General features: G+C 33.9%; 1 protein-coding gene across 4 annotated transcripts in view; it reads left to right on the forward strand.

The window, feature by feature from the left end:
- The window catches only part of PDS5A (PDS5 cohesin associated factor A), a 131,304-nt gene that overhangs the window by 59,103 nt on the left and 59,069 nt on the right, over positions 1 to 13,132 (forward strand). For 3 of the 4 annotated variants that reach the window (XM_069495177.1, XM_069495176.1, XM_069495175.1), the window contains exons 10-16: positions 1,345 to 1,439; positions 2,330 to 2,475; positions 5,038 to 5,189; positions 6,400 to 6,513; positions 8,027 to 8,108; positions 9,800 to 9,848; positions 10,086 to 10,225. In XM_069495177.1, coding sequence (XP_069351278.1) covers positions 1,345 to 1,439; positions 2,330 to 2,475; positions 5,038 to 5,189; positions 6,400 to 6,513; positions 8,027 to 8,108; positions 9,800 to 9,848; positions 10,086 to 10,225 — 778 coding nt within the window. Of the gene's footprint in view, positions 1 to 1,344; positions 1,440 to 2,329; positions 2,476 to 5,037; positions 5,190 to 6,399; positions 6,514 to 8,026; positions 8,109 to 9,799; positions 9,849 to 10,085; positions 10,602 to 13,132 lie in introns of those variants that run through there. The other variant, XM_069495178.1, reaches the window with a different exon arrangement.

Consider the following 13,132-nt stretch of genomic DNA (forward strand, 5'->3'; position numbering starts at 1 on the left):
GAACAGGTCATTTTGAAAGTTTTAATAGAAATAAATGCTGAATATTTGAATAATTAAACATGACTCCATAAGAACTTAAAATAGGAATGAAGCAACTGCACTTATGAAGATACAGAGGAAAAATTCTTTATCCCAGTGATTGTCATAATATTTATTGCAAATCATTTAAGCAAAAATACAAGACTTCATTTTTCACCTAAGTTACTTACAAAAACAAAATCAGCCGTAATAGGCTTCTTACATTTATCATTTTACATTTCCTGCTAACTCTAGTGATTCCTGTTTCATAGAAACAAAAATATAATAGTCTGTTCTGTAATATTATTTTCCTTAATTATAGCATTAAGTGTGTTGATACTTTGTAATTTACTTGATCATAAATAATAATGTTTAATTTTTCTCTGCCAGTTAGAAAATTATAAGTCCTAAACGCAAGATTTTATTAACATAGAAGGATTATCTCTGGGTAATAAGGTAGAAGACCATAGGCATTAGGATATATATTGCCCAGCTATTTGGGAGGCTGAGGCAGGAGGATCACTTCAGCCCCCAGGGGTTCAAGATCAGCCTAGGCAACATAGCTCGAAACCCTGTTTCAAAAACAAACAAAAAAGACATTTATTAAATAACTTTAGTTTACGTGATTATTTTATGAGATCACATCAAAAATAAAAATACTTCCTGCTATTTAAAATTACATTATTTATCGTCAATAAATATATTTTAAAAGTTGTCCAGTAATCTATTTTAAATTTGAGAGTTGCTCAGTTTTTCCTTATTCAGTTTTGAGTCTACATGTTATATTTCATATTCATTGAATTCTTAGAATACACTAGTCCTTTAACAGAACAATTTAATGCAAGTTGGTCCTGTATAAAAGAAACTTTTTTGGTGAGGCAGTGTGACTCAGACATTTTATACACTCATCTTTGAATTCCTGAATCTGCTTTTTATATATAGTTTGTTTTCTACCTCAAATCCTCCAGTGTTTTCCTCCATAAACTTTTTATTCAGATTTTGTATGTTTTGAATATTTTTTATTTTGTAGCATAATTTTAAGCTCTCAAATTTTTAGCTCTCCAAAGTGGGGAGTTTAAGTTGAGGGATGCATTTACACTATTTTTTGTTTTAATATGACAAACACATTTTGGTTTTGAAAATATTTTTGTGAAATTATGTATCTTTTTGTTTATTAGTGTACTTTTTATTCTTCAGAACACATTAGCTGTCATAATAGCACATGTTCTAATCAGTAACTTATTGTTTATAAGCATTTACATATTACCTTATTTGAAAATATTTTTTTGCCTTAGAATTAATATATAGCAATGTTTTTCTATGTAGATTTAATGACATTCACGTTCCTGTGAGATTAGAAAGTGTGAAATTTGCCAGTCATTGTTTAATGAATCACCCAGATTTAGCAAAGGATCTCACAGGTAAGCTAGTTGATTTTTTTACAAATATTAGCATAATGATACAAATATATTTTAGATGTAGGCTGTGTCCTAACTTCAGTTTCTGAACGGGTTTTAACTCTGGTATGGTTTCAGGTCTTCATTTGTCATGTACTAGGAAATGATTTCATGTTTATATAATAAAATTAAATTTAAAATTTTTATACTTTAATCTTTTGGAATTTTTTGGAAATCAGTTTGAGGAAGTAGAATATTCCTTAAGACATTGGATAAGGACACAGATCATTATGTTAATATAACAACATGTCTAATAATAAGTGGGAAACTGATTATCTTCTGCACTAGGCTAGACTTTCTCATTCTTCCCTTGAACCTAGCGCATTTAAATCTACCTATTTGGTAATAGCAATTAAGTGCCTTCTATCAAAAGACTGATGTTTACAAAAAGCACAGGAAATACATACTTTGTTTTGATTTAGTTTGTATTATAAATTATTTTGGAATTTTGGGGGGATTATAAAACATTCTAGAATTTATATCATGTAATATGCAGGTATATACCTATTAGCTAACTTTTTATAAACATTTATACTATTTTTCTTTTAAACTCTTTAATTTGTAACTGAAATTCCAAACTACCTAAATCAGATACTGCAATGTGATTTGACTTTTCTAGGCTAGTTGATGTAAAATACATTATTTATTAAAATGCGACTAGGGAATTATAGGCATAGTTTTGTGATTACAATAAAGTACTGCTGCCTTAAAAATAATTTTAATTCATGCCATAGTTTACAAACATTGTTTTAATATAGACAAAAACTTCAAGCACTGCTAGTCTCTTATGTCTTTCTGAATCATAACAAATTACATAGCTAAAATTAGCTTAAGGTTTTTTTCTCTTATTACAGAATATTTGAAGGTTAGATCTCATGATCCAGAAGAAGCTATTCGTCATGATGTCATTGTTACCATAATAACAGCTGCCAAAAGAGACCTTGCATTAGTAAATGATCAGCTGCTTGGCTTTGTAAGGGAAAGAACACTGGATAAACGGGTAAAATCTGACAAATTTTATTCATCTGTAATTTACTGTTTAAAATTGTTTGCTAAATATAAGTGGTATTATTTTCTGTTACATTTAAAGCCTTTCTGTGTGAAAATCAACTTCATAATAATGCTAAATAAAGATTACCCAGATGTGGTGGTACGTGCCTGTAGTCCCAGCTATTCTAGAGGCTGAGGCAGGAGGACTGCTGGAGCCTAGGAATTTGAGGTTACAGTGAGCTATGATCGTGCTACTATACTCCAGCCTGGGTGACAGAGCAAGACCCTGTCTCAAAAAAAAAAAAAAAAAAAAAGCCCACAAAAAGCAGAAAATGCTAAATAAAGAGCTAACAATTTGTATGTTTCCTGTATATCTTTTAATTATCTTTCTGAATGAACACATTGAATGCTGTAGCTTTTCTGATCTTAAGCATAGGTTTCTCTTCTAACATACCTTTATGAAAGAACCACTAAATTAAACAAAGTTTTATCTTTTCACTTACATGATGAATTTCAAAAAGTAGTGATTGATCTCCTATATTTGTTATAGTTAAATGTTTTCAGTTATTACTATCTTATATAACTTAGATCTGTGTCAATCATTGATCTAAAAGAATATCAAACTTCGTAAGAAAGAGACATTTCCACATTACTATGCCAAGCTAAATGAAGAAAGGATGGTTATGTAATTAGTTAGTTTTTCCTGTGATTTTCCTCTATTTGATGTAGTCAGAAACACGGATTGATAAGGAAAAGTCGTGCTGAGAACAGCAATAGTAATTTCTAAGGAATAGGGTCAACCATAAGAGACAGACATGTGAGGCAGGCATATTAGGTTTCTACTAACATCTTTAACAAAGATGTTAGATGTTAGTATGCTATTTTATTTGAGGCATAGTTGAAAACCTGCTGTCCTCTAGAAACAAGTAGCTTTAATTTCAGGGTAGAAAAATAATTGGTTTTTGTTTTGAAATATAGCAAGAGGTATTCCTTAAGTTTTTACTTTTAGTTGTAGGAGGCAGATGTTTAAAAAGTGATCACTGTTTAACTTGTTCAACTATATCAGTAATTCTAACTATGAGATTTTTTTTCCCTCTTGGCTTTAATTTAACTGAAATGACGCTCAACCTAGTGGTTATTTGGCATTGCCTCCTTCCCTCTTTTAGAAAAATTTCACTCCTATTAATATTTTTTCATAGTTTCCAAAAGAGTTGAATAAATGAATCTTCCTAACTGAAACTGCATTATGTGCTCATAATAGTACCTACTGGACATTTTTCAGACCTGGATTTTCATCTAATACATTAGATGACCTTGATTAAATCCTTTCTGAAATTTGTTTTTGTTTGTTTTGTTTTTGAAGCAGAGTCTCGCTCTGTTGTCCTGGCTAGAGTATAATGGTGTGATCATAAGCTCACTGCAACCTCCAACTCCTGGGCTCGAGTGATCTTCTTGCCTCAGCTTCAGTAGCTAGGACTATAGATATCATGCCTGGCTAATTTTTTTTATTTTTTGTAGAGATGGGGTCTCACTATGTTTCTCAGGCTGTTCTCAAACAATCCTCCCACCTTGGCCTCCCAAAGTGCTGGGATTACAGGGATAAGCCACTGCACCCAGCCCGTCTTCTTATCTATAAAATACGGATACAGGAATTAATCTTAGATTTCACTGCTCACATTTTTTGATTTCATGTAAGAAATATCAAAAGGCTTCTATTAACCTCTTATATAGGAGCAAAGTTTCATTTCATCCATTAAGTAGCCTAAAAATGAGAAAGTGATACAAGAAATTTATAAGGAAGTATTGATGTATATAAACCAAAGATAGCATACTCCCCCCCATGTTTTTTTTTTTTTTTTTTTTTGAGAAACATACTTTTTTTCATTATTGTTGTTCTTACATTTTATGATAGGTCTCACTCTAGGTTTTAATGGTCTCCTTTCCTATCCCTCTTCCCATCACTTTTCTAATAAATCTTCCCAACCTCTAAAAGTCCCAAAGAGTCTTCCACTAACTAGTACATGGCTAGGTATTAATAAATAAATCATTTGTTTTTTAAATCTACAAAATAAGGAAGTTGACTTACAATAACTACTAAGGTCCTTTCCAACTTTATAATTCCAGAAATCTTGATAGTGAACTTTGTTTTTCGTCTGTGTCAACATCAGAAGGGATATAACTAGAAATTAAAATATTCCAGGTGATCGGGCTTTTGTTTGCAGAGTGAATCATACACTTTGTGTTTTACCTTTTAAACACTTCTAAAGATCGGCCAATTTTTTTTAGAGTTAATCAAATGAAATATTCTGTAAGACTTATTGCTGGGCCTTGGGGGAAATGAAAAATTGGTATATCATTTAGTAATATTTGTACTGGGAGATTTCTAAAGCTTGGTTTCTAGATAGGAACAGATTCAAAAATATTTGGTAAAGCCTCTTACGAAAAGAAATAGTGTGCCAATTTACATATGCACACATAAGACTGATTGTACAACCTAGTGAAGCCATGAGAATTTGCAGATTAGTATAAAGTTTTGATATCATGCTCTTCTAATAAATTTTATATTTTCTAGTGGCGGGTAAGAAAAGAAGCTATGATGGGTCTGGCTCAGCTTTATAAGAAATACTGTCTTCATGGTGAAGCAGGAAAGGAAGCTGCAGAGAAAGTCAGCTGGATAAAGGACAAACTTCTGCATATTTATTATCAGAACAGCATCGATGACAAGTGAGTAGAATGTTGGTGGAATGGTTGAGTTTAAAACTGTTTTTAGGTTTTTAAAAGTTATTCCTGTTTAATATTTTGATGATTTATTTCTAAGATTAAAAATCACTTTCTACATATTTGTGCATACTATGTTTAAGTAGGTCTCTATCCAAGATTATAAGGTAGTCTAATAATAATGAAATAGGCCTGGACTTTGGAGTCAGATGGAACAGAGACCAAATGTTCACTCTGTCCCTTATTAGATGTGGGCTCTTGCACAAGTGACTTGACTTTTGCGTACCTTGGTTTAGTATAGAAATGAAGAATGCCTTCCCTATGGAATTGTCCTGGAGATTAAATAAAATAATGAACATAAAGTACCCTACTCTCTTGCCTGGCAATAGAGCACTATTCATTAACTACTGGTTATTATTTTTCTTTTTGCAACACTATCATACCAGTAGAGGAATTACTAAGTTGGTTTCATTTTCTAGATGTTACTTATAATTGTGTATTGTACTAATGGAACTTGGTTTTTGCAAAATACTTCCCAATATTTTATTGAATTAGGCTGACTTGTTAGGTCATCACTGGATATGTATTTCATTGGTTAATGAAGAGCTCTAGTGTTTTCTTATTCCAGTGATACTGAATAATAGATATAAGCTTAGCAAGAAGAATATTCCAATATTGGTAAAGAATTTAGACTGTGAAGAGAAGAAAGATCAAATGTACACTGGAAAAACTATATTTTTTGGAAGTAATATGAAGGCAGATTCCTCTATTTTTAGTACATGACAACATGGGAAAGGAGCTGAACTGTAATCAGAGGAAATTAATGAGTTTCTTGAGAATTAGCTATACCTGTGTTTATAGCTTTATATGTCATGTTAATGAGTTTGCTATAGCTCTGGGCTATTAAAGAAGAATAGGTCGAACAGCCAGCACCCTATGTTTGAGAATATTTAACCCTCCTAGACCAAATGTTTCATACTGACAAATTACAAAGTAAAGCCACAAATACAAACTGTCTCTAAATTTAAAAGAACTGTACTAAAAGTTGTTCAAGGAAAGGAATGATCGTATACTGATATTTTCCAGTGTGCATGCATAAATAGCTATCATCATTGGTATACTATCTTTGTACCAGATAGTTAAAATATAAAATGGCTATTGCTTCTTAAAAATAGAGCAGTTATAGTACTTGAATTTTTTTGTTGTTGTTTCATAGATTGTTGGTAGAGAAAATCTTTGCTCAGTATCTTGTCCCCCACAACCTGGAAACAGAAGAAAGAATGAAATGCCTATATTATTTATATGCTAGTTTGGATCCAAATGCTGTAAAGTAAGTTACTCTTCAGATGACTGATGTCTTTCCTAAAGATTTCATAAAATTAATTTATTTAATTAATTGCTGAAGGGATTGTTGCTGCTTCTATTTGAATTAAGAACCTTAGGTAGGCCGGGCGCGGTGGCTCATGCCTATAAATCCTAGCATTCTGGGAGGCCAAGCGGGGAAGATTGCTTGAGCTCAGGAATTTGAGAGGAGCCTGAGCAAGAATGAGACCCTGTCTCTGCTAAAAATAGAAAGAAATTAACCAGATGTGGTGGTGCATGCCTGTAGTCCCAGCTACTCGGGAGGCTGAGACAGGAGGATCGCTTTAGCCTAGGAGTTTGAGGTTGCTGTGAGCTAGGCTGACGCCACGGCACCCGAATGGGCAACAGAGTGTCTCAAAAAAAAAAAAAAAAAAGGAAATTTAATAATGAAACCATATTTTTGTCTAATCCTCTGTGTATTCACATGTCCTCAATTGTTCGTATAATGTTCATTATAGGTATTTTTTTCCTCGATCTAGAATTACACATTACATGCTTAGTTGTTGTGTGTCTAGTTTCTTAATCTGGAACTATTCCTTAATCTTTCTTTGTCTTTTGTGACTTTGATTTTTTTCTTTCTTTGGACAAGTATTGTATAGGCCAATTATTTTGCAGAATGTGGCCTCAATTTGGCTTCTCCAGTGTTTCCTCGTTATTAAATTACGCATTTTGGGCAGAAATTTCACCAAAGTAATATATCCTTGGTGCATTGTATCAGGAGGCATTAACCATCATTTTTAAAAGCCTTACAAGTGGTTACTAATGATAACTCAAGGTAGTAAACTCTTGGCTTAAGGTTTTGATATTTTGTTATATTTCTAAATATTTGGCAAAGAGTACTCAGAGTAACTTCTCAGAGGTGCTCTGGGTGCCTAGTAGTTTGGAGGGGATTTGTGAGAGAAGAAAATCTGTTTGTGGAAAGAGAAGAGTCTAGAATAATCACAGTCAATTTAAATTTGGCATTTGAGTCTACATCATTTCTAAGACATTTCAGTTTTTTAAAATAGTCTGCAGCCCTTCACATATACTCCTTAGCCTGATATAGTAAAGCCTTTATGATCTAGTCCTCTGTGGTATGCTGCAGCTTCCTTTTGCTCCTCACTCATACGCTGGGCTCCAAGCCGGTAAGTGTTTTTCAGTTTCGTATATGTGCCATGTACTTTGATGACATTTGGTCTTCCCTTGTACCAGAACTTTCTAGCTATCTCTGTTTAGAACAACTTTCAATCCCTTTATTGCCTGGCAGAATGCTATTAATCCTGCTAAACTTCTCAAATATTTTTTTCTCATAAGAAGCCTTTTATTTACCATTTATACTAAACTGTCTTGAGTCCTAATAAATAAATTTCTTGGTGCTTAAAATTTTAGGCAAATGTATAATAGAAAAATGGTGTGTATATATACTATGCAACAAGAAAAGTTATAAAGTTGAATAATTTGCAATATTATATATTTTTTTATGTTCATAACTTTATTTACAGAGCTCTCAATGAAATGTGGAAGTGTCAGAACATGCTTCGGAGTCATGTACGCGAACTGTTGGATTTGCACAAGCAGGCAACAGTAGGTTCATGATTTGTTTAAATTCATAGTTTACTATAGTCATTGTTCAGATTTTCTGTAGTTCTATATAATGAAGCAAGGATAAAGTGTCTTAGGCATTTCATCTTCCAGATGTCAGTTAAACATAATTTCTGTGGTTGTCCAAACCAGATTTCCATTTAAATGAATATGACAAACTCCTTATTTTCCAGTGTGAGCAAAGAAATGGTATTTTCTAGTTTATCAAGTTTCTAAACACTAAGAGTTTAAACATAGTTTACCAACTTCCAAATAATTAGAATTAAATTTTAAGATAAAATTATATGAAAAGTTATATTTCTTTTCACATTATAAATTATTCTTATTCCTTAAATGTAGAGTTGATAATGGGTTCCTATAAGTATGCTAATGTCAGTTTTTTCTCCCACGTTTCAAAAGCTTGAATTCTCTTAATATATATACTTTTTTTTTTTTTTTTTTTTTTTTTTTTTGAGATGGGGTCTTGCTATGTTACCCACGCTGACCTTGAACTCCTGGGCTCAATTGATTCTCCTGCCTCAGCCCTTAATATACTTTTTTTTTTTTTGTGACAGAGTATCACTCTGTCACCCAGACTACAGTGCTGTGGCGTCAGCCTAGCCCACAGCAACCTCAAACTCCTGGGCTCAAGCAATCCTACTGCCTCAGCCTCCCAAGTAGCTGGGACTACAGGCATGCGCCACCATGCCCAGCTAATTTTTTTCTATATGTATTTTTAGCTGTCCAGATCATTTCTTTCTATTTTTAGTAGAGACGGAGGTCTCGCTCTTGCTCAGGCTGCTCTCGAACTCCTGACCTCGAGCGATACACCTGCCTTGGCCTCCCAGAGTGCTAGGATTACAGGCGTGAGCCACCACGCCCGGCCCTTAATATACTTTTAAGTGTATTCACTAGAATATTTGTTCTTAACCAAGGGACTATATGCAGACTCCTCAAGAGCCCATGGATAGTAGAGCAGAGGATAACAAACTTTTTTTTATAAATGATAAGATGGTAGAAATTTAGGTGTTGCCAGCCATACAGTCTGTGGTCAGATACTCAACTTTGCCTTTGCAAAAGCAGTCATAAACAATACATAAATGAATAGACATGACTTTGTTCCAGCAAAACTTTATTAAAAACAGATGGCCCATAGGACAATAGTTTACCAACTTATGATGCAAATTACTCAAATTTAATATAAATTAAAACTAATAATAAAGTATTATGTTATTGTGATAGAGGAAAAGGAAGTACTTTTTAGAGAGGAAGTTATTCTGAAGGTATTTAAGTAATGGGCCACAAAATAACTAATAGAACTCTATTCCAAAAGAAAAATTTTCTACATATTTTTAGTAATTTTGATGTGATAATTTTTTATGTTGTTTTCTTCATCTTTTCAATCTTCTGGCAAAATAACTTTCATATGAAAGTTATATACATTCAGTTTTTTAATACCTTCTTGCTAACATCTCCTTTCCTTCTATTTGTCTTAACTTAATAGTTGTTACTACTCCACAGTTCTTTGCTATCAACTTAGTGTGTATTACATGGTAAGCCATTTTCCAGTGGTTAGATTGTAATGAATTTTTTAAACTTTATGAAAAATTTATAATAATGAGTATTGATTTTTGTTTCAGAAATTTGTTAGCGTATATGACTGGTTGTTCTTTTGTTTCTGTTTTAAATTTCAGTCAGAGGCTAACTGCTCTGCCATGTTTGGAAAACTGATGACCATAGCAAGTGAGTATGTTCATTTGCTCAGTAAATATATGATAAACATCAAAACAAACAGTGTACCAAATGGGCCTATTGATTGAATGCTAAGTAAAAGAAAATAATCCTTATCTTAATTTTATTTCCAAGAACCAGTTAGGCTGATTGTCTTTTACTAGCTCAGCAATCTTTTTACGACACTTATACTTTTAGTTTACTAGTTTTTTTCTTCTGTAATACTGATTCTCTTTTAATTTTAAATAGAGAATTTGCCTGACCCTGGGAAAGCACAAGATTTTGTGAAGAAATTTAACCAGGTTCTTGGTGACGATGAGAAATTGCGGTCTCAGTTGGAGTTATTAATCAGCCCAACATGTTCCTGCAAACAGGCAGACGTTTGTGTGGTTAGTAAATTATACTTTACATGTAATCCTTGCTTTACTTACAGAAATTTATGTTTCATTAAAGCCTGTTTTACATACAGTGTTTTCTATGAATTTAATAATATTGTGAGCTGTGAATTATTTAGGAATATATCTGTGGTCAACTTAGTTCTCTTTACCTACCAATCACTCTCCAGCCACATCCCAGGAAACACCTAGAGAACGAAGCCAGAGAGATTGGTTTTAGGAATTGAACAAGATAAAGTACTTTGTATTTAGTAGACATTTATTGAGTAAATGATGAGTATTTCTAAGTGCTTGTGTGCACGCATTTTTTCTCCTGTATATGAGCATAGAAATAACCCTTGTCAGTAAATTAGCAATAGTAACGTTGCCATTGGTATGATTTCATTTATAGATAAGATAAATTCCTATTTAGACTTTTGTCTTCATTCCATTCCTAGACTCATTCTATAGAATACCACTGTCACTGAAGATGTGAGGAAGGAAAACTTCATTCATTTATTCAGCATTTTATGAGATAGGGACTGAATTTATGAGATAGGTTAGATTTTCAGCTATTCCATTTACAACCAGTGTGACCTTGAGTAAGTTATTCAATATTTTTTAACACTTTTCCTCATCTGTAGATACTAACAATCTCATAGAGTTGTTAAAGGTTTTTTTGTATATACAGTCATCCACCATATAACAACATTTTGGTTAACGACAGACCATATATACAAAGGTGGTCCCATAAGATTATAATCAAGCTGAAAAATTCCTATCGCCTAGTGACATCTTGATGATCCTGAGCCTGTGTAGGCCTTGGCTAATATGTGTGTGTGTGTGTGTGTGTGTGTGTGTCTTTCAAGTTTGTTCTTTTTCTTATTAGTTCATGGAAATGCAAGTGTCTTAGTTTTTAACAAAAAAGTTTAAAAATGTAAATAGAAAAATGCTATTAAAATAAAAATATAAAGAATATTTTCGTACAGCTCTACAATGTGTTTGTGTATTGAACTGTGTTATTACAAAAGAGTCAGAAACTTTAAAAGCTTTTTTAAGGTTTATAAAGTAAAAGTGTTAAAGTGAGCTAAGACTATTATTGAAGAAAGAAAAAAATTTTATTATATTTTGTGTACCCTAAGTGTACAGTGTTTATAAGGTATACAGTAGTGTACAGGAATGTCCCAGGCCATCACATTCACTCGCCACTTACTGACTCACCCAGAGCAACTTCCAGTCCTGTAAGCTTTGTTCATGATAAGTGCTCTACATAGGTGTGCCATTTTTTATCTTTTATACCGTGTTTTTACTGTACCTTTTTTTTTTTTTTTTTTGAGACAGAGTCTCACTCTGTTGCCCAGGCTAGAGTGAGTGCCGTGGCGTCAGCCTAGCTCACAGCAACCTCAAACTCCTGAGCTCAAGCGATCCTACTGCCTCAGCCTCCCGAGTAGCTGGGACTACAGGCATGCGCCACCATGCCCGGCTAATTTTTTCTATATATATTTTTAGCTGTCCATATAATTTCTTTCTATTTTTAGTAGAGGTGGGGTCTCGCTCTTGCTCAGGCTGGTCTCGAACTCCTGAGCTCAAACGATCCGCCCACCTCGGCCTCCCAGAGTGCTAGGATTACAGGCGTGAGCCACCGCGCCCGGCCTTTACTGTACCTTTTTAAAAAAAATTTTTTTAAGAGACAGGGTTTCGCTTTGTTATCTACAGCTCACTGCAACCTCAAACTCCTAGGCTCAAGCACTTCTGCTTCAGCCTCCTGAGTAGCTGGAGCTACAGTTGCTTGAGGCCACACCCAGCTAATTTTTCTATTTTTTGTACAAACGAGATCTCGAACTCCTGGCCTCAGGCAGTCAGTCCTCTCACCTTGGCCTCCCATACTGCTGGGATTACAGGTGTGAGCCGCTGCAACCCACCAAACCGTGCCTTTTCTGTGTTTAGATAATGTGTAGAAACATAAATACTTACATTGTGTTACAGTTGTCTACAGTATTCAGTAAAGTAACATAATACACAGGTTTGTAGCCTAGGAGCAATAGGCTATATTATACAACCTAGGTGTATTGTAAACTGTACCATCTGGGTTTGTGGAAGTATGCTCTGTGATGTTTTCACAGCAACAAAATTGCCTAATGATACATTTCTCAAAATGTATCCCTGTCGTTAAGTGACACATAACTGTGTGTCATTTAACACACATAACATGTGTGTGTGTGTGTGTGTGTGTGTGTTAAATGACACATAACTGTGTGTCATTTAACACACATAACATATGTGTGTGTGTGTGTGTGTGTGTATGTATATATATTTTCTAATATAGATCCCTGTACTGCCCTATTGGTTTTAAATAAGTGGTAGTTCTTAGGATATTACACATATATGGCAAGTACTATGCTCGGGACCGGGCTTACAGAGATTTATAAAAGAAAGATAGATAATTATTTCAGTGTGTTTTGTTTGTTTGTTTTAAAGATAGAGTCTCTGTCACCCAGGCTTGAATGCAGAGGTGTGATCATAGCTCACTGTAACCTTGACCTCCTGGGCTCAAGCAGTCCTCCCACCTTCTAGGACTGCAGGCACATGCGACCATGCCTAGCTAATTATTTTTTTATTTTTTGCAGAGACAAGGATCTGGCTACATTGCCCAGGCTGGTCTTGAACTACCAGCCTCAAGCGATCCTCCCACCTCAGCCTCCCACAGTGCTGGGATTACAGGTTTATTGTAAACCTGAAATTGTAAACTGAAATTGCACCAGGCCTATTTCAGTTATTTATGTCTGACTTTGTTCTAGAAAGGATTAGAGTTGATAATTTTTAAGTATTTTATAAAGGTTAAGGACTATAATAGATGTATATACAAAGTGGTCTGGGAGTGTGGAACAAGGATCTTTTATTCAGTCTAGGGATCTAAAAAGA

Source organism: Eulemur rufifrons, chromosome 19, assembly GCF_041146395.1.
Source record: "Eulemur rufifrons isolate Redbay chromosome 19, OSU_ERuf_1, whole genome shotgun sequence".
NCBI classification, from domain to species: Eukaryota; Metazoa; Chordata; class Mammalia; order Primates; family Lemuridae; genus Eulemur; species Eulemur rufifrons.